At 38.2% G+C, this 26675-nt stretch overlaps 1 protein-coding gene across 3 annotated transcripts in view; it reads right to left on the reverse strand.

Annotated features, from left to right (window-relative positions):
• LOC133639515 (cilia- and flagella-associated protein 251-like) overlaps window positions 1–26675 on the reverse strand; it is a 128710-nt gene that overhangs the window by 17973 nt on the left and 84062 nt on the right. For 2 of the 3 annotated variants that reach the window (XM_062032870.1, XM_062032868.1), the window contains 2 exons: window positions 25694–25960; window positions 25107–25616 (listed from right to left, as the gene is read on the reverse strand). In XM_062032870.1, the coding sequence (XP_061888854.1) occupies window positions 25107–25616; window positions 25694–25891 (708 nt within the window). In that variant the 5' untranslated portion in view covers window positions 25892–25960. The remainder of the gene's footprint in view (window positions 1–25106; window positions 25617–25693; window positions 25961–26675) is intronic. The other variant, XM_062032871.1, reaches the window with a different exon arrangement.

Genomic DNA, 26675 nt, shown 5'->3' on the forward strand with positions numbered 1-26675 from the left:
AATTTCCGATATTACATTTTAACGCATTTATCGGCCGATAATATGGGCAGACCGATATTATCGGACATCTCTAGTTGTTAGGGCTGTTCTTGTCTCATGTAAGGACTGTGAATGATAGGCAAAATTCCAAAAAGAGTGCAATTCCCCTTTAAATTAAGAAAAAGCAATTGGGTTGTTAAAACAAGGCAACCATGTGTAAGAGTGTAGGAGCAGGAAACTGAGGGTTGTTAATGTTGATTAAAAGTATTAAGACCTGCCAAAAATCTAATGTTCCAGCTAGGGCTGGGCGATATATGGAATATACTGGATATATCGTGGGTTTGTCTCTGTGCGATATAGAAAATGACTATATGGTGATATTGGAGTATACGTTCTCACACACTTGCTTTTAGTTGCGGGCATTAAACTGCATGCATTTCTCCCTCTATCTTGTCTCTCCTTCTCACAGAGACTTAAAACAAGCGCACCTTCTTACATACGTCACGTGTGCGACGTCACACACTCCCGTGAAGCACAGAGGTAGCGATAGCGACATGGTAACGTTAGCTGTGATGCTAACGGAGCGGTGCGCGTGGTAATACGAGAGAGAGAAGGTGCCAATCTGGTAACAAATGGAGGAAGAATTAATTCCCAAGAAAAACAGCAGGGGGTCCATCGTCTGGCGGTGGTTTGGCTTCAAGCGGGAAGATGTTGAACAGACAACCGTAATATGTCAAGTATGCGGCAAAAGTGTTGCTACTAAAAGTAGCAGCATTGCTAATTTGTAGCATCATTTGAAAAGTAACCCCCTCGAGAATGAAGAGTGCTTGAAACTCCGCATGTCAACATCTCCGTGCGGTGCCACACCAACAAAATGCCCAAGCAACCATTTCCACATCAACACCGTATGAAACAAATATCGGAAATTATCGGTATCGGTTTCGAAAAGTAAAATGTATGACTTTTTAAAATGCCACTGTATGGAGTGGTACACGGACGTAGGGAGAAGTACAGAGCGCCAATAAACCTTAAAGGCACTGCCTTTGCGTGCCGGCCCAGTCACATAATATCTACGGCTTTTCACACACACAAGTGAATGCAAGCCATACTTGGTCAACAGCCATACAGGTCACACTGAGGGTAGCCGTATAAACAACTTTAACACTGTTACAAATATGCGCCACACTGTGAACCCACACCAAACAAGAATGACAAACACATTTCGGGAGAACATCCGCACCGTAACACAACATAAACACAACAGAACAAATACCCAGAACCCCTTGCAGCACTAACTCTTCCGGGACGCTACAATATACACCACCCCCTAACCCATGCCCACCTCAACCTCCTCATGCTCTAACAGGGAGAGCATGTCCCAAATTCCAAGCTGCTGTTTTGAGGCATGTTAAAAAAAATAATGCACTTTGTGACTTCAATAATAAATATGGCAGTGCCATGTTGGCATTTTTTTTCCATAACTTGAGTTGATTTATTTTGGAAAACCTTGTTACATTGTTTAATGCATCCAGCGGGGCATCACAACAAAATGAGGCATAATAATGTGTTCATTCCACCACTGTATATATCGGTATCGGATGATATCGGAATCTGTAATTAAGAGTTGGACAATATCGGAATATCAGATATCGGCAAAAAAGCCATTATCGGACATCTCTAATGTAGACACATAGAATCATCATACTGCTGTGATTATATGCATCAAGTGTTCATTCAAGGCTAAGGCCAAATATCCACATATATATGGTGTATCGTGACATGGACTAAACATATCCACTTATACATGGTGTATCGTGACATGGACTAAACATATCCACATATATATGGTGTATCGTGACATGGACTAAACATATCCACTTATACATGGTGTATCGTGACATGGACTAAACATATCCACATATATATGGTGTATCGTGACATGGACTAAACATATCCACATATATATGGTGTATCGTGACATGGACTAAACATATCCACATATATATGGTGTATGGTGACATGGACTAAACATATCCACATATATATGGTGTATCGTGACATGGACTAAACATATCCACTTATACATGGTGTATCGTGACATGGACTAAACATATCCACATATATATGGTGTATGGTGACATGGACTAAACATATCCACATATATATGGTGTATCGTGACATGGACTAAACATATCCACATATATATGGTGTATCGTGACATGGACTAAACATATCCACATATATATGGTGTATCGTGACATGGACTAAACATATCCACATATATATGGTGTATCGTGACATGGACTAAACATATCCACATATATATGGTGAATTGTAACATGGCCTAAAAATATCCACATATTAATAAAAGGCCATAGTCAGACACCGAAACTCACCCGTCGGCGGCGGAAAGTCAAACCCTGAGCAATGATGTTGATGCTGAATATTTTGAGAACTTTCTGAGGCAGTAAGTGTTCCTCTGCGACATCCTCCGCCGGGTCCGACGCCGTGCTCGCCGCGGGAACGTGAGACATGCCGTCCTTCCCGTTGGACGACTTTCTCCGGGCACTGCCGGACGAGAAACGGGGGATAGGGCAGTGCCGCAGCATTGCAAAACAAGAGCCAGAAAGTGATGTTCGACCGAGGAGAACCGGCCCGCTGATAGAACGTCTTAGACTAACGTTACCAAGACTTATCCCGACAGTAAAGAAGCTGCTGAAGGCCACCCTTTAAAGTCCTTGTGGGGTGTGAAGTCAGCGCCAAAGCAGCTGCTGTCACAGCCTGAAAAGAGGACGGGTCTACCCCTCCCATGCAGAGGCACTGTGGAATCTGCTCTCATGGCCGCTGGCGATAGAATCCGTCCCACCGGTCCCCCGACAGAGTCCACGTGTCCAAAGAGCTTCCTTACTGTGTGGTCATTTCTCTCGAACCTTGACCCTCCTTAGGCGCCTTAGACAAGCGCTCAAGTCCAGCCCATTTAACAGCGTGGACATTCCAGGAATATCGCGACTTGTGTGTCAGCAGGGAGGACGAGGAGGACGTTATTTCAGGGTGCGACGGCATAGTCCTCAGAGGTTAATATGTGTCAGATAAAAGCAGTCAGAGGTTGCATGACTGAGCCTCTGTAACGCTCACAACATTAAGTCCAGGCTAGGGTTGTCTCCGTACCAACATTTTGGTACCGGTACCAAAATGTATTTCGATACTCGTCGATACTTTTCTAAATAAAGGGGACCACAAAATAATGTCATTATTGGCTTCATTTTAAACAAAAATCTTAGGGTACAAGAAACATATGTTTATTATTGCAATTTAGTCCCTAAATAAAATAGTGAACATACTAGACAACTTGTCTTTTAGTAGTAAGTAAACAAACAAAGACTCCTAATTAGTCTATGCAGTAACATATTGTGTCATTTATACACCTATTATTTTGTACACATTATTAAGGACAAATGGTAGAAAATGTATTATTAATAGAGATGTCCGATAATATCGGTCTGCCGATATTATCGGCCGATAAATGCGTTAAAAGGTAATATCGGAAATTATCGGTATCGGTTTTTTTTATTATCAGTATCGTGTTTTTTTGTTTTTGTTTTTGTTTTTTTGTTTTTTTATTAAATCCACATAAAAAAACACAAGATACACTTACAATTAGTGCACCAACACAAAAGGGTTGTTTCTTTCTGTTATTAATATTCTGCTTCCTACATTATATATCAATATATATCAATACAGTCTGCAAGGGATACAGTCCGTAAGCACACATGATTGTGCGTGCTGCTGCTCCACTAATAGTACTAACCCTTAACAGTTAATTTTACTCATTTTCATTCATTACTAGTTTCTATGTAACTGTTTTTATATTGTTTTACTTTGTTTTTTATTCAAGAAAATGTTTTTAATTTATTTATCTTATTTTTTTTAATTCATTTTTTCAAAAAGTACCTTATCTTCACCATACCTGGTTGTCCAAATTAGGCATAATAATGTGTTAATTCCACGACTGTATATATCGGTTGATATCGGTATCGGTTGATATCGGTCTCGGTAATTAAAGAGTTGGACAATATCGGCATATCGGATATCGGCAAAAAGCCATTATCGGACATCCCTAATTATTAATCTACTTGTTCATTTACTAAAAAGTAAATGAACAAGTAGTTAACATTAATATTTGCTTACTTTCTGTTTTCAACATCTACACTTCTGTTCAAATGTAATAATCACTTATTCTTCTCTTGTTGGATACTTTACATTAGTTTTGGATGATACCACAAATTTGGGTATGGATCTGATACCAAGTAGTTACAGGATCATACATTGGTCATATTCAAAGTCCTCATGTGTCCAGGGACATATTTACTGACTTTATAAACATAATATACTTTTTTTTTTAAACGAAAGATGTTGTGATGCCAAAAAATATAATAATCATGGTAGTATCGACTAGATACACTATTGTACTTGGTATCATTACAGTGGATGTCAGGTGTAGATCCACCCATGGCGTTTGTTTACATTGTGACGGCGGTGAGCTATTGTATCCTCCTACGGTGTGTAGTGAAGCATGTTTAGCTATTCCTCGTCCTGCAGTGATAATACTTGTAAGAAACTTACTTTATTTGTCGCCATGGAGGCCAGGATTAGTGATTTAGAAGTAGCTAAAACACTGTGGATGGATGTTAGCCGCTAACTAGCTAGCCATGTCTTAAAGCACCTCTTCCTGAGGGTGTTTCAGTGTTATAACTTCACCTTTATCTTTACTTTTTACACCAAAATGCGTCCATTCTCCCTTTTCTGTCTACACACTGTGTCTGCTTGTAAGTACTCTGTGATTGTGTGCTGCCGAACATGCTCCTGATGAGTCTTGTGAAGAAATAGGAGGTTGTGAACTTAGCCTGGTGGCAGTCAATCCAAAAACTAAGGTTCCCAGGTACTGAAGTTGCAGGTGACATGCCACCTTACATTGTTCCACTACTTCATGAAACCACTGTAGTTCTTGGTATTATATTGTTTCCCAAACCATATTTCTGATCTAAAAGTGTGTTTTCTTATTTAAAGACATGTTACATGTTATAATTGTGGTGTTTTAAAGAGGAACTGCAGGTTTTGGTCTGTCATTCACAACCCCTACGTAAGACAAGAACAAATATACACATGTTTTTATGCATTGTAAATGGGAGAAGTCTATAGCGTCCATAAAGCCCTCGGAAAAACCGCCAACCCTTTTTTCTATTTAAATCTCGTGACCTGAATATTAACCAAGTGTTAATATATAAGTGATATCCCAATATTTATAGGTATTTTAAACAAAATGTGCAGAGTGTTTAGTTTAAACTCAAAACCACATTACTGTACCTACCAGTGTTCTAAAATGGATTTTTAAAAAGTAATTAATTATAGTTACTCGTTCCCCTTTGAGGGGGCTAAGCACCGATTAATTTGATTTCAATATATTTCAATTGGCAAGGTTTGTAAATTAGACTTATATTTAGACTTCCTATTTATTGTCATTCAAATGTCAACTTTACAGTACCGATAAGAACGAAATGTTGTTGCATTAGCTGATGGTAGTGCAGGATAAAAGAGCAATAAGGTGCAGATATAAATAAATAGATTACTGTACAGATAAATATATTGCACTTTTGCATATGCATCCACGTTTATGGATGTATGTTATATTTAGGGATGATGCTCGAAACCGGTTTTCCCGGTTGTTCGATAAGAAAAGAACCGAGTCCTCGGACTCGAATCCCTTTATGAGAACCGGTACCCGTTATTGCGACCACTATAGTAAAGAAAAAGAGTTGGTTGTTTATTCGAATCCCTGGGAACGCATCCCGTCCCGACAAGAAATGCCCCGTGGGACATCACAAGAAATGACGTCACGTAGCTCAGTCATTAGGCGCAGATGGGGGAAAGCAGGAAAAAAAATGGACCGGAAAAAGCGCTCCAAGGCATGGCTTCATTTCACCAAAAAAAACCAGGAAGCGGCAATATGCAATTATTGCCAGGCTTCGCTCTCGTGTAAGGGGGGGAAGCACAACAAGCGTGTCGTGTCTTTGAAGCAGCGGTAGAGACGACGAAGAACGCCCATTTTCTTCTGCCAGCTGCCCAAGTCCCAGCTACAGTGGCGGTGACGTCGGTGAGTAACTAACGTTAACTGTTGCCGGTTAATTTCCATATCTGTAACCCTACCTCTTATGTCAACCAGGACTGCAGTAATGTTAGCTAGACTAACGTTACCTAAGCATAGTCAGTGGCTAACGGTAACGTTAACGTGAGCCTTTTTGTGTGTGTCTGATAATGTTAACGTTATCTTGTAGCCTACACCACGACAGAGTTGGTAAGTCTGTCTAACAAACTAGTGCTTTCTTTATTTCTCTAGTTTATTTGGAACATGAACACACTTACAGTATAATACATCACAGTTTCATATCATTTCACTTTACAGGAGTAGGAAGAAGTAAAGCTTATTTAATCCTACCCCTTTCCCACTTCATAGCGTTTACAAATATATACGTCAGTTACTGACCTTTTTATAATAAAATATCTGGGAATTAGTATACACAACAGTTTTGTAATATGTAATTAATTAATTCAGTCATTAACATACTGAGATGAAGAATATCTTATTTTCAATAAGGTTGAAAGTATTTCTCATAATTCTTATTCTTTGTACTTTGTAAGCACTATTCATTTGAACAACCTCTTAAACTGGATCATATCAGTACAATGTTTAACTTCTTTACTTAATCCATTCCATCATTTAATTCCACATCATTTTAGCTGTTTGCAATTTTACCAAATCATCCAACTTTAATATTTCTGACTCAATAAATAAAGTGGTTGTATGTTCTCTATATCCAACATTATGTATCAGTCTAATTAATTTTTTTTGTAACACGGTTAACGAATGTAGCGCACATTTGAAGTTATTTCCCCACATTTCTGCACAATAACTCAGATATGGTAATACTATAGTAGCGAGCAGTAGAGAATGTGGTTTGTTAAAGGCCTACTGAAATGGATTTTTTTTATTTAAACGGGAATAGCAGATCCATTCTATGTGTCATACTTGATCATTTCGCGATATTGCCATATTTTTGCTGAAAGGATTTAGTAGAGAAAATCGACGATAAAGTTCGCAACTTTTGCTCGCTGATAAAAAAAAGCCTTGCCTGTAGCGGAAGTAGCGTGACGTCACAGGAGCTAGTATTCCTCACAATTCCCCGTTGTTTACAATGGAGCGAGAGAGATTCGGACCGACAAAGCGACGATTACCCCATTAATTTGAGCGAGGATGAAAGATTCGTAGATGAGGAACGTTACAGTGCAGGACTAGAGAGGCAGTGATGGACGTATCTTTTTTCGCTCTGACCGTAACTTAGGTACAAGCTGGCTCATTGGATTCCACACTCTCTCCTTTTTCTATTGTGGATCACGGATTTGTATTTTAAACCACCTCGGATACTATATCCTCTTGAAAATGAGAGTCGAGCACGCAAAATGAACATTTAAAGTGACTTTTATTTCCACGACAATACATCGGTGACACACTTAGCTACTGAGCTAACGTGATAGCATCGTTCTCAAATGAAGATAGAAACAAAAGAAATAAATCCCTGACTGGAAGGATAGACAGAAGACCAACAATACTATTAAACCATGTACATGTAACTACACGGTTAAAAATTCTCAGCCTGGCAAGGCTTAACAATGCTGTTGCTAACGACGCTAAGGCTCATTTAGCAACTTAGCAACCGGACCTCACAGAACTATGATAAAAACATTAGCGCTCCACCTACGCCAGCCAGCCCTCATCTTCCCATCAACACCCGTGCTCACCTGCGTTCCAGCGATCGACAGCGCGACGAAGGACTTCATCCGTGGGTTTGGCGGCAAGCATCGGCTAGGCGTAGTAAGTAGTCCTTGTTGTGTTGCTGTAAGTATTGTACTTAGCCGCTAATACACCGATCGATCCCACCTACAATGTTCTTCTTTGCAGCCTCCATTGTTCATTAAACAAATTGCAAAAGATTCACCAACACAGATGTCCAGAATACTGTGGAATTTTGTCGAAGAAAACAAGAGGTTTTTCTATCGGGTCAGATGGGGTACAACCACTTCCGTGGATTTTGTGACGTCACGCGCATAAATCATATCCAAAGGAGTTTTTCAACCGGAAGTGTGGCGGGAAGTTTAAAATGTCACTTTATAAATTAACCCGGCCGTATTGGCATGTGTTGCAATGTTAAGATTTCATCATTGATATATAAACTATCAGACTGCGTGGTCGCTAGTAGTGGCTTTCAGTAGGCCTTTAAACCAAATATTGTGTGTTTTTTTCCATATACAACAACCTATCTGGACTCCATAAGAGAATCGATAAGGAATCGGTTCGATAAGAGGATTCGATAATAGGCTCGAACTCGATAATTTCTTATCAAACATCATCCCTAGTTATATTGTCTTTATATTCCAGCGAGTTAATCCATTTAGGGGGGGAATTTGAGGGGATAATTATGATGCGATTACGGGTGTTTTGAGTTACAAGCTCGGTCATCGAAGCAATGAATACTGTGTTTGGGTTCTAGGGATGTATACCTGCAAATCAAGAGGTGATAACAAAAGACCTTCCCGAAGCCGGGCAATAAGAGTGTCTCCAAGATTGTTTTCCAGCTAACAAACAGTGTTTTGATGATAATGGTGACCAACGTCAGTAGCTAAGAAATCTATATTTTACTATGACAGGTGTGATTTGAAAGATTTTGAAAACACATTTTCTCAAAAATATCTTGTTTTTGTGGCCTTTTTGCCAAATCCATTGCGCCGAAATTGCTTCAATTATGACAATTGACAGGCAAACAGTTGCATGTTGAAAAGTAACAGAGTGGGCGATGACTTTCCCTCTTAAAGGTCTGAAAACAGCATCACAAAAAAGAATCTGTGCGCTAAACCTCGGTGCTGTCCTCTGTCATCTGCCATTGTTTGAGGAGGATTACGGTGCCACAACATCTATCGCAGCAGATTATAGGGCCTCTGGACGCCATTGTGGCTGCTGAAACCACCCAACACGGGTTTTAAAAGTATGTTCAGCACAAATGGTGGACGCCGCCGCCTTATTGGCAGCTGTTCAGGCCGAGCGCATCGGACTGAAAGCAGACACAATCAGCGTGTTAGCAGACCAGTTGACCTACAAGATTAATGTGACGTAGTAGGAGGGGATTATTTCTTCTATATAAGCCACAAGAGGATGGGCTATAACAGACCTGGGCATTCTGCGGCCCGCGGGCCACATCCGGCCCTGTCCGGCCCACGTGAGGCCAATCATAAATTACAAAATGAATTTAAAAAAGTATCTATGTCGAGTGTGCAATACAACGGTGCTGCTTTTGTTTTGAAAAGCGTTATTTGTATTACTTCCAGGTGGACGTATGCACGTGTGTGATTGTGAGTGAATGTGAACAGCGGCAATCACAAATTACAAAATAAAGTTGAAAAAACATCTATGCCGTGCGCGCAATACAACTGTGCTGCTTTTATTTTGAAAAGTGTTATTTATGGACGTATGTCCGTGTGTAACCTGTGAGTGAAGGTGCACAGCGACAAGTGATGCACGGTTTACACCCGAGACGCTAAAAAGAGAAAAGTTGATGAGGAATGGCGTGTTTCCAACAAGACATGGACTGCCAAGCAACGTTCCCTCTAAGGTGCGCACCTGCGCAATTGCGCACTGCTCAAGCGTCCTCTGCGCGCAGCAAATATATGCCGCGCACCAAATCAAATCCCATTTGAATTCTAAACCAAATAAACACGAGTGACAGTGACAAAAAGCGGCCCTAACGGTGTTCGTCAACACCGTTCAATTGAACACCGTTCAATTATTGTAACGTCTATCGAGATGCTTCGAGGACAGGAATTATATCGATCACTTTATTGAGCAAAACTGTTTATATTCGGCCATAACCTCACCAAAAACATGAGTAAAACACTTCTATCTGGAAAAACTAGTCATTTTCTGCCGTACAAACCAGGCCAAAACCAACTTGTTATCTGTCACCAACACGCATACCACTAAACCACTGGTGCGTTTATGGCCACACAAAAAGTCGGACAACTCAAACACCACACAAAGTTACACTATGACTCCTCAGTCACACGTGTGCTTATTCTACTGTCATTTATTATTAATGTTAATTTATTGATATTAATCATGGAATGCTGTTACTAGAGAAAGTCACAGGAATGCACACTTCATCCTATGATTACATTTCATTGTGCAACATGAGGATGTTTAAGGGGAACTAAATGTGATCTCTGAAAGGGGTACAAATGATTTCCAAAGCAGTGCTTTTTGTATAAAGTTAAGTTATAAAGTATTATTATTAATTATTATTATTATTATTTATCTTACGGTACATATAGAAAATAATATTGAGAAAAATTTAATTGAAATATTGTCGATGTGGCCCTCCAGCAGCAGCTCATGCGGCCCCCGGTAAAAATTAATTGCCCACCCCTGGGCTATAAGGTAGGGTTGTACAGTATACCAGTACTAATAAAGTCATGAATTGAAAAAGGTACTACACTGCCTTTTTTTTTCCATAGACATAGCGTGCCATGGTAATATTGCTGGTAATGTGAGTCAACACACACACAGAGCACTTACAAGCTGAAACAGTGCGGTGACAAAAGTGGAAGAATTGGACATATTTTGGCCTAAAAACAAATGATAAAGTTGCAACTACGTGATGTAATGAATTAACTGGAAATATGTGACGCCTAACATTGTAATTACATTGCATGTATGTTCGAAATAAACTGCAGCTGTGCTTTAAAACATAGCGAGCTAGCGGCTAACAACCCTCCGCGGTGTTTTAGCTACTTCTAAATTACTAATCCGCGCCTCTGTGGCGACAAATAAACTATGTTTCTTACAAGTATCATCCCATACAACAGCTAATTGCTAGCAGCAAGATAGCGCCCCCTGAATGTAAACAAATGGGTGGCTCTATACAAATATCGACTGTAATGACACCAAGTAAAAGAGCCGTATATAGTCGATACTACAATGATTACATTTATATTTTTTACGAGCAAAAAAATCTTTTGTCAATTCTTTTTATTGTTTATAAACTCAGCAAATACGTCCCTGGACACAGGAGAAGTTTAATTATGACCCTGTAACTACTTGGTATTGGATCAACCAGACAACAGAAGAATACGTGATTACATTTTAGCAAAAGTGTAGATAGAACATGTTAAAACAGAAAGTAACAAGATATATGAACAAGTAGATTAATAATCCATTTGTAACCCCTGCTAATTCTGACAAATGAATACAATAGGTAATGACCCAATAAATGACTGCATATGTCAGCAGCTAAATGTCAATTTCCTCGACGAAACATTACATTACAACTACATTACAATTACAATTTTTTTAGTTGGGGAGGGGGCCGGTAAATTTTTCGTTTGCCCAGAAATCACAATTTTCCTATGACAAACGTCCTCAAGATGACTGCATATCATTCACATATGTTTTGCTATTCCGCGTTAAGCAGTAGATTCCGTTTTTATTGGCCAATTTCATCATTCTGTCAACAATTTCTTCAACGTGGGAATCAGGGCTGGGCGATATATCGATATACTGGATATATCGCGGGATTGTCTCTGTGCGATATAGAAAATGACTATATGGTGATATTGGAGTATACGTTCTCACACACTTGCTTTTAGCTGCGGGCATTAAACTGCATGCGTTTCTCCCTCTATCTTGTCTCTCCTTCTCACAGACTTAAAACAAGCGCACCTTCTTACATACGTCACGTGTGCAAAGCAGAGAGCTCGATAGCGACATGGTAACGTTAGCTGTGATGCTAACGGAGTGGAGAAAGAAGGTGCCAATCTGGTAACAAATGAAGGAAGAATTAATTCCAAGAAAAACAGCACGGAGTCCATCGTCTGGCGGTGGTTTGGCTTCAAGCGGGAAGATGTTGAACAGACAACCGTAATATGTCAAGTATGCGGCAAAAGTGTTGCTACTAAAAGTAGCAGCATTGCTAATTTGTAGCATCATTTGAAAAGTCACCCGCTCGAGAATGAAGAGTGCTTGAAACTCCGCATGTCAACATCTCCGGCCGGTGCCACACCAACAAAATGCCGAAGCAACCATTTCCACATCAACACCGTACGACATATACTATTTGATATGCAGCTCATTTTTATGTGACACTTATTGAAATATCTTGTGTGACATCATGCACAAAAGTGCACTTTATTTGTTTTAAACTATTGTAGTGGCGTTCTGTACAAAAAGTGCTCTTTAATTGAGTGTTGTTTTGATATGTCATCTTAGTGACATCATGCACAAAAGTGCACTCATAGCTTGTTTTAAAATGTCTCTGACAATCTTGCCTGCTTAATAACTGTTTCATAAATACACTTTTGCTAAAATGACTTAGTTTTGATTTCCCTCTTTGCATGAAAGTTTAAAAGTAGCATATATTAATGCAGTATGAAGAAGAATGTTTGAATGTAGACACATAGAATCATCATACTGCTGTGATTATATGCATCAAGTGTTCATTCAAGGCTAAGGCCAAATATCCACATATATATGGTGTATCGTGACATGGACTAAACATATCCACATATATATGGTGTATCGTGACATGGACTAAACATATCCACATATATATGGTGTATCGTGACATGGACTAAACATATCCACTAGAGATGTCCGATAACATCGGTCTGCCGATATTATCGGCCGATAAATGCGTTAAAATGTAATATCGGAAATTATCGGTATCGTTTTTTTTTTATTATCAGTATCGTTTTTTTTGTTTGTTTGTTTTTTTTATTGTTTTTTTTTTATTAAATCCACATAAAAAACACAAGATACACTTACAATTAGTGCACCAACCCAAAAAACCTCCCTACCCCATTCACACTCATTCACACAAAAGGGTTGTTTCTTTCTGTTATTAACATTCTGGTTCCTACATTATATATCAATATATATCAATACAGTCTGCAAGGGATACAGTCCGTAAGCACACATGATTGTGCGTGCTGCTGCTCCACTAATAATACTAACCTTTAACAGCTAATTTTACTCATTTTCATTAATTACTAGTTTCTATGTAACTGTTTTTATATTGTTTTACTTTCTTTTTTATTCAAGAAAATGTTTTTAATTTAGTTATCTTATTTTATTGTTTTTTTTAAAAAGTACCTTATCTTCACCATACCTGGTTGTCCAAATTAGGCATAATAATGTGTTAATTCCACGACTGTATATATCGGTTGATATCGGTATCGGTTGATATCGGTATCGGTAATTAAAGAGTTGGACAATATCGGCATATCGGATATCGGCAAAAAGCCATTATCGGACATCCCTAATATCCACATATATATGGTGTATCGTGACATGGACTAAACATATCCACATATATATGGTGTATCGTGACATGGACTAAACATATCCACATATATATGGTGTATCGTGACATGGACTAAACATATCCACATATATATGGTGTATCGTGACATGGACTAAACATATCCACATATTAATAAAAGGCCATATCGCCCAGCCCTAGTGGGAATCATGGGGCCCTACTATAAACCCCCTCCCACAAAGGCAAGTGCCCCCTTATCACCCAGCTTACTTTTGTAGCCCAAATCTGAAGTTGAATAGCGAAAAATACTGCAGAATAACCTTAATAATGCTCAAAAATGTACACTTGCACTCCAGTTCATAATGTAGACATAAAAGCAATTACAGGGTAAATAACTCAGCCTTTCAGGTTGCAACCGCCAACAAAAGGTCTAGGGATTGCAGAATAAAAAAAAAAACATTGCTGCTTGAAAATAATGTGCTGTCTTCTAAAAGGATAAAGTCATGTAGAGTCCAAATAACAACATTGCAATGGCTTCTTAATTCAGGTTGCAGGCAGATAAGACCATTCAGCTTGTCACCAACATTATGGATAATAAAAACATTTCCATCTGATGAGCAATAATAATCAATAACCCACCCAATCCTCTTCTTGGCCAAATAGGAAGTCCAATCACTGAGCCGTGGCCTGGTCATTTGTGGGCGGGCCGTCAAAACACTTTGAGAAGCCGTAGAAAAATCAATAACATTTTTTTTTAAATGGTATATTTATTTTACTCGGCCTTGGGGTGCAAGTTGCGTCCATGAAGAGACAAACTACTTTAACAAGCTTGCTCAGGGGTGTGCTACAAAATGCCCCGGGCCTAAGAGGATAACGAGGAGACAAAAAAGGAAGATTCGGACAGTAGCTACTTAAAATATGGTTTAGTGGCTACTATGCATGCTAACGTGCCCCATCCCTTGTGTGCTGTGTGGGGAGAAGAAGTTCATTGCTGTCCTTCTGGAGTCAAGTTAAAAGGAACTTTTGAAAACATTGTGGCCATTCCCATTTAATAACGTGAGTAAGACTGGGTTTTGACTCTGCAACATAAAGCAAGGTGAAAACACAGTGCATCCGTCACTCACACTTAAACATCACCATCTTCATTTTGGAAAGTCCCAAATTTGCACCAATGTATTCGTTTTATATGTTTTTACAGTTTTCATTCGATATTTACTTTTTCACTGTTTTATACTTCGGTGCATGGCAATACTGTTAAATTACAGGGGAACTGTCTTCTTTTTTTTTTTTTTGCCTGTCATTCACAATCCTTATATTTCTTTCTAATTTGTAAAATACGTTAAGTACAAGGTGACTAACAAGGCATCTAATGGGAGTACTTCTACTGCGACATTAAAGCCCTCTATAAATACATCCAAAAATTCTCCATTTACATCTTGTGACTAGAGATGTCCGATAATATCGGCCTGCCGATATTATCGGCCGGTAAATGCTTTAAAATGTAATATCAGAAATTATCGGTATCGTTTTTTTTTATTATCTACAGAGCCCCTAAAGGGACATGGGAATTTTTTTTTTTTTAGACATGTATCTCGTGGCCACGAGAAAGTATCTCGTGGCCACGAGAAAGTATCTCGTGGCCACGAGAAACTTTTTATAAAAAAAAAAAAAAAAAAAAAAAAAAAAATGTTGTTTTTTTTTTTTTTTTTTTTTTTAATAAAAAGTTTCTCGTGGCCACGAGATACTTTCTCGTGGCCACGAGAAAGCATTGGATGCGTGCTGATGGTTTAGTGTGTGTTAAAATGGCAGTTTAGGAGTTAATATGGCTGTATTTCCAGATAGGACTTTCCCCCATGTGTGTTGTGGCAAAATGTGAATGCTTGATTAGTAGGTGTGAGACAAACACTTTATCTTCCTGGTTATTGTAACGCTACGTGTTTGACATTATTTAAGACGTTATCATGCCCGGGAAAGGACAGTTTTCCTCTTCTGTGGCTGTGGGGGGTGGGCGTGGCTTGCGGACCTGCAGGGAAGCGGAGTGTGTCAGTTAGTCCGATGTTGATGTGATCAAACTTCTTTCTTGCTTGGAAGATACACACACAATTGTAACTGTTATTTCTTCCTGCAAATAATAAATATGTACAACGTGTTTGGATGTATTCATTTATGTAAAATTGTCATTAAATGTAATATTGCCTGACAAAAAGTGATACGACGTACGTAATATTTTGATATTTACACATCGCATATTTACACACGCGCATCTGACTAGAATACCCTTATGTGCATTACATATATCAACATCAACTACCTACTGTACTGTTTACTTGTTGAAATACCCTTTTTAGAACAAATATCTACCCACATAATTTATATGTGTATATATAATATATATATATGTGTATGTATATATATATATATATATATATATATATATATATATATATATATATATATATATATATATATATATATATGCATATACATACATACACGTATATATATATATGCATATATATATATATATACGTGTATGTATGTATATGCATATATATATATATATGCATATATATATATATATATATATACGTGTATGTATGTATATGCATATATATATATATATATGCATATATATATATATATATATATATATATATATATATATATATATGCATATACATACATACACGTATATATATATATATATGCATATATATATATATATGCATATACATACATACACGTATATATATATATATATGCATATATATATATATATATATATATATATATATATATTCATATACATACATACACATATATATATTATATATACACATATAAATTATGTGGGTAGATATTTGTTCTAAAAAGGGTATTTCAACAAGTAAACAGTACAGTAGGTAGTTGATGTTGATATATGTAATGCACATAAGGGTATACTAGTCAGATGCGCGTGTGTAAATATGCGATGTGTAAATATCAAAATATTACGTACGTCGTATCACTTTTTGTCAGGCAATATTACATTTAATGACAATTTTACATAAATGAATACATCCAAACACGTTGTACATATTTATTATTTGCAGGAAGAAATAACAGTTACAATTGTGTGTGTATCTTCCAAGCAAGAAAGAAGTTTGATCACATCAACATCGGACTAACTGACACACTCCGCTTCCCTGCAGGTCCGCAAGCCACGCCCACCCCCCACAGCCACAGAAGAGGAAAACTGTCCTTTCCCGGGCATGATAACGTCTTAAATAATGTCAAACACGTAGCGTTACAATAACCAGGAAGATAAAGTGTTTGTCTCACACCTACTAATCAAGCATTCACATTTTGCCACAACACACATGGGGGAAAGTCCTATCTGGAAATACAGCCATATTAACTCCTAAACTGCCATTTTAACACACACTAAACCATCAGCACGCATCCAATGCTTTCTCGTGGCCACGAGAAAGTTTCTCGTGGCCACGAGAAAGTTTCTCGTGGCCACGAGAAACTTTTTATTAAAAAAAAAAAAAAAAAAAAAAAAAAAAAAATTTTTTTTTTTAATAAAAAGTTTCTCGTGGCCACGAGAAAGTTTCTCGTGGCCACGAGATACTTTCTCGTGGCCACGAGATACTTTCTCGTGGCCACGAGATACATGTCTAAAAAAAAAAAAATTCCCATGTCCCTTTAGGGGCTCCGTAATTATCGGTATCATTTTTTTTTTTTTTTTATTAAATCAACATAAACAACACAGAAACACTTACAATTAGTGCACCAACCCAAAAAACCTCCTTCCCCCATTTCTTTCTGTTATTAATATTCTACTTCCTACATTATATATCAATATATATCAATACAGTCTGCAAGGGATACAGTTCGTAAGCACACATGATTGTGCGTGCTGCTGCTCCACTAATAGTACTAACTAGAGATGTCCGATAATATCGATATTATCGGCCGATATATGCGTTAAAATGTAATATCGGAAATTATCGGTATCGTTTTTTTTATTATCGGTATCGTTTTTTTGTTTTTTTTAAAAATCAACATAAAAAACACAAGATACACTTACAATTAGTGCACCAACCCAAAAAACCTCCCTCCCCCATTCACACTCATTCATTGTTTCTTTCTGTTATTAATATTCTGCTTCCTACATTATATATCAATACAGTCTGCAAGGGATACAGTCCGTAAGCACACATGATTATGCGTGCTGCTGGTCCACTAATAGTACTAACTAGAGATGTCCGATAATATCGGCCTGACGATATTATCGGCCGATATATGCGTTAAAATGTAATATCGGAAATTATCGGTATCGTTTTTTTAATTATCGGTATCGGGTTGTTGTTTTTTTTGTTGTTGTTTTTTTATTAAATCAACATAAAAAAACACAAGATACACTTACAATTAGTGCACCAAGCCAAAAAACCTCCCTCCCCCCATTTACACTCATTCACACAAAAGGGTTGTTTCTTTCTGTTATCAATATTCTGCTTCCTACATGATATATCAATATATATCAATACAGTCTGCAAGGGATACAGTCCGTAAGCACACATGATTGTGCGTGCTGCTGTTCCACTAATAGTACTAACCTTTAACAGTTAATTTTACTCATTTTCATTCATTACTAGTTTCTATGTAACTGTTTTTATATTGTTGTACTTTCTTTTTTATCCAAGAAAATGTTTTTAATTTATTTATCTTATTTTACTAATTTTTTTAAAAAGTACCATATCTTCACCATACATGGTTGTCCAAATTAGGCATAATAATGTGTTAATTCCACGACTGCATATATCGGTTGATATCGGTATCGGTTGATATCGGTATCTGTAATTAAAGAGTTGGACAATATCGGAATATCGGCAAAAAGCCATTATCGGACATCCCTATACATCAGGGGTGTCAAACGTAAGGCCCGTGGGCCGGATCAGGCCCGTGAACAGGTTTTATCCGGCCCGTGGGATGAGTTTACTAAGTATAAAAATTAGCCGAAATTTTTGAATGAAAGAAACTGCTGTTTTAATTGTGTCCACTAGATGTCACAATAGCAATTATTTGTGTCTTTCTAGATTATGCTACATATGTAAAAAAATAAAATAAAAATATACCACACGATGTAAGCAAACTACATAAATAACATCCTGTAATTTAATTTTTATATTATTTTTTTAATAATAATAATAGATTTTATTTGTAAAAAGCACTTTACATTGAGTAAACAACCTCAAAGTGCTACAGTGTAAATAAAAAATACATAAAAACTAGAACAGCCAAATAGCTAAAACTAGTATGCATATATCTAAAAAAAAAAAAAAAGGCTTTTTTAAAAAGAAGGGTTTTTAAGCCTTTTTTAAAAGCATCCACAGTCTGTGGTGCCCTCAGGTGGTCAGGGAGAGCGTTCCACAGACTGGGAGCAGCGGAGCAGAAAGCCCGGTCTCCCATTGTTCACTGAAGTTGTCTTTATTTGTAAGTTATCGTGCCGTGATTTTACCGGTCCGGCCCACTTGGGAGTAGATTTTTCTCCATGTGGCCCCCCATCTAAAATGAGTTTGACACCCCTGCTATACATAATACATGTTCTCATGCATGTGTCTGATACTACATTACATATTGTTATTATTATTGCCTGTATATAAAAAGTTGATGGAGGTTTTTGAATGTTTTAAAGTGCTTTGTAGGCGGAATAGAGCGGCTCCCAATGGCTCCATTGTCAGCTGACTTTTTATTTACGACTTAGAATGCTTCATAAAAGAAAGGTGTGTTCTTGTCTCACAGAAGGATTGTGAATGATCAGCAACAAAGAAAAAGAGCAGTTCCCTTTCAAGGTCTGGAGTGCACTACTCTCACTTTTTTACCACATCATGTCAAAGATTTGACAGCCAGAGCCAGTCTAAAAAGTCAACACACACTGGCCGGTAAACGTGACAGGGTCACACACACAAACTGAGGCTTTTTTTGGACATATGTCTCCCCCTGGTGGAGGAGGGACATAACGTAGGGCAACAAAAAAACAACATGTCCTTAAAAAGTAGGCTGTTGTGTTGAGAAAGGAGTGCGTCAGCAGCCTAATGGGGGTGCTTTCAGCCACTCGTGTATTTTAGTAATAGCGAGAGCATGACAACACCCGTCTTTTGTAGCCCCTGAGTGTCAAGGCCGGCACGTGGGAGCCGCCACCTACAGCCATCAGGCTGCCTCTTTCATGGGTACAAACAACATTTGGAGTGTGGCGATGGCTGCAAATAAAAAGGGTGGTAGTGAATGTGCTGCTGGGTAACAATTAAGCTTTTAAGTGCATGGAGATTTATGCCTATTTGTACATTTAGGCGCTCAATGTCAAGAAGGCTCTCGTTGGAAGTGGGAACGCAGAGAAGGAGTGTCGGCACGGTTTTAACCTTCAGCCATAAAGTGCAGATTAGCACAATTGTGTCTTTCTATATGTGACAGTGCAGTAAGAGTGGTGTGTTTAGCGGATTCAGGGATATTCACACCGAGATGCAAACCAGTGACGTGCGCTAACCTTTATACCAGGGGTCAGCAACCTTTTTGAAAGCAAGAGCTACTTCTTGGGTACTGATTAATGCGAAGGGCTACCAGTTTGATACACACTTAAATAAATTGCCAGAAAAAGCCAAATTTACATTTAACTCTATGTTATTATTAATAATTAATGATATTTACACTTAATTGAACGGTTTAAAAGAGGAGAAAACACGAAACAAATGACAATTAAATTTTGAAACATAGTTTATCTTCAATTTCGACTCTTTAAAATTCAAAATTCTACCGAAAAAAAGAAGAGAAAAACTAGCTAATTCGAATCTTTTTGAAAAAATTTAAAAAAGAATTTATGGAACATCATTAGTAATTTTTCCCTGATTACGATTAATTTCAGAATTTTGATGACATGTTTTAAATAGGTTAAAATCCAATCCACACTTTGTTAGAATATATAACAAATTGGACCAAGCTATATTTCTAACAAAGACAAATCATTATTTCTTCTAGATTTTCCAGAACAAAAATTTTAAAAGAAATTCAAAAGACTTTGAAATAAGATTTAAATTTGATTCTACAGATTTTCTAGATTTGCCAGAATAATTTTTTTGAATTTTAATCATAATACGTTTGAAGAAATATTTCACAAATATTCTTCGTCGAAAAAACAGAAGCTAAAATGAAGAATTAAATTAAAATGTATTTATTATTCTTTACAATAAAAAAAATTAATTTACTTGAACATTGATTTAAATTGTCAGGAAAGAAGAGGAAGGAATTCAAAAGGTAAAAAGGTATATCAATCAATCAATCAATCAATTTTTATTTATATAGCCCTAAATCACAAGTGTCTCAAAGGGCTGTACAAGCCACAACGACATCCTCGGTACAGAGCCCACGTGTTTAAAAATCCTAAAATCATTTTTAAGGTTGTATTTTTTTCTCTAGAATTGTCTTTCTGAAAGTTATAAGAAGCAAAGTAAAAAAAAATAATGAACTTATTTAAACAAGTGAAGACCAATTCTTTAAAATATTTTCTTGGATTTTCAAATTCTATTTGAGTTTTGTCTCTCTTAGAATTAAAAATGTCGGGCAAAGCGAGACCAGCTTGCTAGTAAATAAATACAATTTAAAAAATAGAGGCAGCTCACTGGTAAGTGCTGCTATTTGAGCTATTTTTAGAACAGGCCAGCGGGCTACTCATCTGGTCCTTACGGGCTACCTGGTGCCCGCGGGCACCGCGTTGGTGACCCCTGCTTTATACCATAAGAAGTTTTAAGTTTGTTTGTTTTACTTAAATTAATATCCTCTTTTCCAGAGGTGCCCACACTTTTTCAGCAGGAGAGCTACTTTTTCAATGACCAAGTCGAGAGGATCTACCTCGTATTTATATATATCATTTACATGTATTTATTTATTTTGCCATTTTTGTTCACATGTTAAAAGGTGTACAAAATATGAGCATATTTAACATATAGATTCCTTTGTTTTATGAAGACAAGAATGTATGATTGTCAGTGTTTCCCCATAAACTGCCAAGATACCTGCGGAGGTGGGGGCGTGGTTATGGGCGTGGTCACCATGACATCATCGAGTAATTTGCATAATTTACTACAATGACATGATTTTCTCTAAAAAGACTCAAAAAATGTATACTTACTAATTAATAACAGTTTTGTTTTAAACGTCCATCCATCCATTTTACAATATAATTACAACACTTTATGTACATATTTATATACAGATTTGAACAATAAGTTATTCACTGAAATATATGTATTAATTGTGGTTCTTACAAAAAATATATCTTATACAAATATAAAAGCTAAAATGTCTCTTAAAGCTCTGCCCCTTTAATTAGTGCATACTAAATAATTTAACTTTAGCCTACTACTACAACTATATTATTTACCAGCAACATAAAGTGAAACAGCAGCAGAGGTGTCCTGCCACAGTCAGTAACAAATAAACAGAAAACAGTAGTGGTGGTAGATAGACACAAAGCTTCATCAAACATCTGATCCACTGAACAAAGAGCTCCAAAAATCTTGATCCTACACTTCTCTTTTGTAAAGTAAATCTGAACAGCCGATGTGGGCATCTACATCAACTATATGATTTGCCTGAGAAGCTTGACAGGACACAAAAAAATAATAATAATAATAAAAATAATAAAAATAAAAATACAATTTTAAAAAAATAATTTTTATTTTTTATTTTTTATTTTTTTTGTGGCGGCCTTAATTCTTTCGTGGCGGGCCGCAACAAAAAAATCAATGTGTGCGAAACACTGATTGTGATGACTTGCATTGATTGGAATCAGACAGTAGTGATGATAACCTCCACATTTTACAATGAAGTCCTCCTTTCTGTCCAATACCACATGACAGTGCTTGCTTTTTGCCATCTTATTTGTCCAGCTTCCATTCTCCTTTTTATGCACTTTACAAGAAATACATTGGCGGCAAACTCTGTAGCTTGCTAGCTTGTGCGCGCCAGCTTCCTGAGACTCTTATTTTGTTAGCGCAGGCAGGATGGAGCAGCATTTTTATTGTGAAGTCAGTGTTTAGAGTTTTGACAGCAGGTACAGCGCAAGAGTCTGTTGGAATAAAAAAGTGTTTCTGGCCTTCCTGTCGGTCATTTTTTCTTAATAATGATCTGGCAGCAGCCAGCGTCATCTCACAAGACCCTCGGGTGCCGTGAATGTCAATCAAGTGACCCAAGCCTGGCTGGCGATGGACTGACACACCCTTCCCCATCCACCCGTAGCTCGCGGTCCACGTAATGAGCACCCCTGCTCTATTCATTGTTAACACAGATTGCACATTAAAATAATAATAAGGATTAGGGCTGCAACTAACGATTAATTCGATAATCGATTAATCTGTCGATTATTACTTCGATTAATCGATTAATAATCGGATAAAAGAGACAAACTACATTTCTATCCTTTCCAGTATTTTATTGAAAAAAACCAGCATACTGGCACCATATTTATTTTGATTATTGTTTCTCAGCTGTTTGTAAATGTTGCAGTTAATAAATAAAGATTTATTAAAAAATAAAATAAAATAAAAAATAAAAAAAATAAAAAAAATTATTATTTTTATTTTTTAAAGCCTCTGCGCATGCGCATAGCATAGATCCAACGAATCGATGACTAAATTAATCGGCAACTATTTTTATAATCGATTTTAATCGATTTAATCGATTAGTTGTTGCAGTCCTAATAAGGATATAGTAATTCACTGTCATAAAAACGTTATGATATGAAAGAAGGTACCAAAAAGTATTTTATAAAGTTGTTATCAATTACTCCTCGATTTCCTCTGCTTTAATAAAATACTTAAAATATTTGTTTCTTAGCTTTCTGTATTTGTATTATCTGAAGCAGCACTCTTTATCATCCATGACAACATACTTTGTATAATCACATTCATTTTGTTTTAAAGTCCAGTTTATAGAAGTATTTGATCTTAGATATATAATCATCCCATTCCATTCAAAGCAGTAAAACAATGTTGTTGCAATCTTACACAAAACCCCCAAAATGCTGGCTTCCCGTGATACAAAAGCCATGTTTGATATGAATAATCAGCCTCCAGCTTCTCTGTTTTAGAGTCAAATTATGATGGATAATGATGTCACACTTACAATAAAACAGACTGCAGATGCTACGATGTACAAACTGGCGATTCGTGGTGTAAAAATGTATCTGCACTCATTATTTTAGCAACTATCAGTAAGCCACGCCCTCTTCCACACGCTGAAGTGGAAACACGCGCTGAGCCTTAATCGGTTTGTGAGCAAATTTTGGGATTTTCACTCAAGTAAATGATTTTTTTTTAAAACATATAGAAAATACAACACAGTTTAATAGACAAACATTTATATTCACTTAATAGTTGTATTATTTTTGTCAATCACGACAACCTACTCACCCTGACCACCTATGTTGGTCTGGCAATTACAATTAAATCAACTTCTCATTCCAGACACCTACCTAGCTTGTATATTCATGGATTGTCAATCTCTTCAAGGGGCCACACTATGCAAAAGCAACTTTTCTTATCTATTGGTGCCTGTGTTGGTGTATTTGGGATCTGCATGAGTCCCGGAAGTTTGAAGGTATTCATGAAACAATTTAGCATTTCTTTATACTTCCTTTTAAACGAGCCGTTTGGAATTTACACGATTTGTGAGGTTTTTCGCGTTGGTGACGCCAGCGGATGTCTCCGTATATGTTCAAGTTAAGTTAAAGTACCAATGGTTGGTCAAGTTTTACTCCAAGAGATTGTCCGCCATTGTAGTTTGATTTTGTAATCCTTCCTTTCTCCATCCCTGTGGGGCAGACTGGCTCGTACATGCACATGCGTCCTCTGCTGTTTCCGTTTGTAATACAAAGTAGTGTATAGTTCTAACTCGTATCTGGCAGTAAACTCGCTATGGAAGGGTTAAAAACTGCAACATGGTTGTTGGGGAGAAGACGGGGGATCGGTGGATTTTTTAAAAATGTTTTTTTTTTCATAAAGAAATACAATCATGTGTGCTTACGGACTGTATCCCTGAAGACTGTATTGATCTATATTGATATATAATGTATATACTGTGTTTTTTATGTTGATTTAATTAAAAAAAAAATATATATATATATTTTTATTTATTTATTTATTTATTTTTATTTCTTGTGCGGCCCGGTACCAATCGGTCCGGTCCGCGGCCCGGTGGTCGGGGACCACTGATGTAGACCACAAGGAAATGTTTTACAAGTAGACGAAAAATCATATAAGACCCTTTAAGCCCATTTTTAGCCCTTCTTTTCTTATTAAAGCCCAGCAGGCCCTCCTGCATGGCCTTGTCAACTCCTAAGACCACATACAGGCAACAGTGATAAAAGAATAACATGTCATTGAAATAACGATGCAAAACTCTCAATTACATGCCCACCTGTCTCGGCTGCTCGTTACCATCCATCCATTTTCTACCGCTTGTCCCAATTGGACCTATTTTGCAAGCATTCTTTAGGCATATTTGTTTACTTGTATATGTTATGAAACCATTGACAGGAGTTGTATCTAGCTGTAGAAAGGCCTAGTGTCCAGCAGAGGGCGCCACTGTTTCAACAAAGTGACCCACAGTGCTGCAGCTCCAACTTCCTGCAGAAAAAGTCCTTTAGTGTTTTGAGTTCCAAGCAAAGCTTACCTTTTTGTTGGAAGAGCTTTGGTGTGTGCAGCCCGAGTCCAGATTGTTGGTGAGGACCGAGGCATTGTTCCTGAGGGACGGAGACATCAGCCTTTCCTCTCCTTCCTCTTCTTCCTCCTCCTCCTCTTCGTCTTCTTCCTCCTCCTCCTCCTCCCGCCCACTCTCGGCCGAGTGTTCAAAATCATCGCTGTCCTGGTCCATCTCCTCCTCGTCTCCATCCTCCTCCTCCCTCCTCCTCTGCTCCTCCACCCCTTCTGTCCTCTCCTCCTCTTCCTCCTCCTCCTCGTGCTGGGTGCTACTGTTGTTGTTCTCCTCCTCTTCCTCCTCCTCCTCCTCTTCGTTGTCCTCCAGCAGCCTCTGCTCCGCCCTCCACGGCCACCTGGCTCCTTTCTCGCCTCTGTTCACCTTGTTGGGGGGGCCCTCCTCGTCCCCCCCGGGGCCGTTGCTGGCCCCCGACTCGCTGGGCGCCCACGCTTGTCCCCTGTCGACGTCCACCTGCGACGCCTCGGGCTGCCGAGACGCGGAAAGACAAGGAATGTTGAAAAGTCCCATTGGAGGAGAAATCAGCTGCATGCGACGCGACTAACCCTCACCCTCGGTCGCAGCTGCTCCGCCTCCTCCACCACCCGGTTCATGTGCTCATCCTCGTCGGCCTCCTCCGCCGCCGCCGCCTGCTGCTGCTGCGGTGCCCGGGCCGTGGAGGAGGCGTTACCTCTCACCGCCGGACCCCCCGGCCCCCGACTCCGCCTGCTGCTGCTGCCCCCCGACAGCAGATCCTGGTTCATTTCCAAAAGCCAGCTTGCTACCTCCTGGACCTTCGCTAAGCTGTCTGAGGAGGAGAAGGTCTTGACATGCTGCAAAGGAAAGCAGAAAACATATATTTTCATTAAATTAATGAAAATGTGTTGCACTGTATTTATACAGTGGAACCTCCATTTACAAACCCCTCTATTTGCAAACTTTTCCATTGACAAACTTTTAGATTGAGCCTTCAACCCTTCATTCATTCATTTCGTGTCTCGCCTGCATGCAAATAGTGCACACATAATTCCGACATATTCTTCCTCTCTGTCTTTTTCTCTCACACAACATTTCCTTATTCCACATCAATCACGGTATGTTCACGAACATGGGAACTCTCAACATCAAAAATATAAACATGACACATTAACACCAGCAGGTCGCTCCAATAAGGTTTTAATCGCCACCGAACGATATTTGGCATTTGGCAAGAGGTCCATCCATCCATTTTCTACCGCTTATTCCCTACAGGGTAACGGGGGGCGCTGGAGCCTATCTCAGCTACAATCGGGCGGAAGGCGGGGTACACCCTGGACAAGTCGCCACCTCATTGCAGGGCTTGGCAAGAATGAGTCACCTGAAATGGTTTTCACTTCACAGGTGTGCTTGCAGCTCATGGAGAGAATGCCAAGAGTGTGCAAAGCAGTAATCAGAGCAAAGCGTGGCTATTTTGAAGAAACTAGAACAGGGGTCACCAACCTTTTTGAAAGCAAGAGCTACTTCTTGGGTACTGATTAATGCGAAGGGCTACCAGTTTGATACACACTT

Source organism: Entelurus aequoreus, linkage group LG22 (genome assembly GCF_033978785.1).
Source record: "Entelurus aequoreus isolate RoL-2023_Sb linkage group LG22, RoL_Eaeq_v1.1, whole genome shotgun sequence".
Lineage (NCBI taxonomy): Eukaryota > Metazoa > Chordata > Actinopteri > Syngnathiformes > Syngnathidae > Entelurus > Entelurus aequoreus.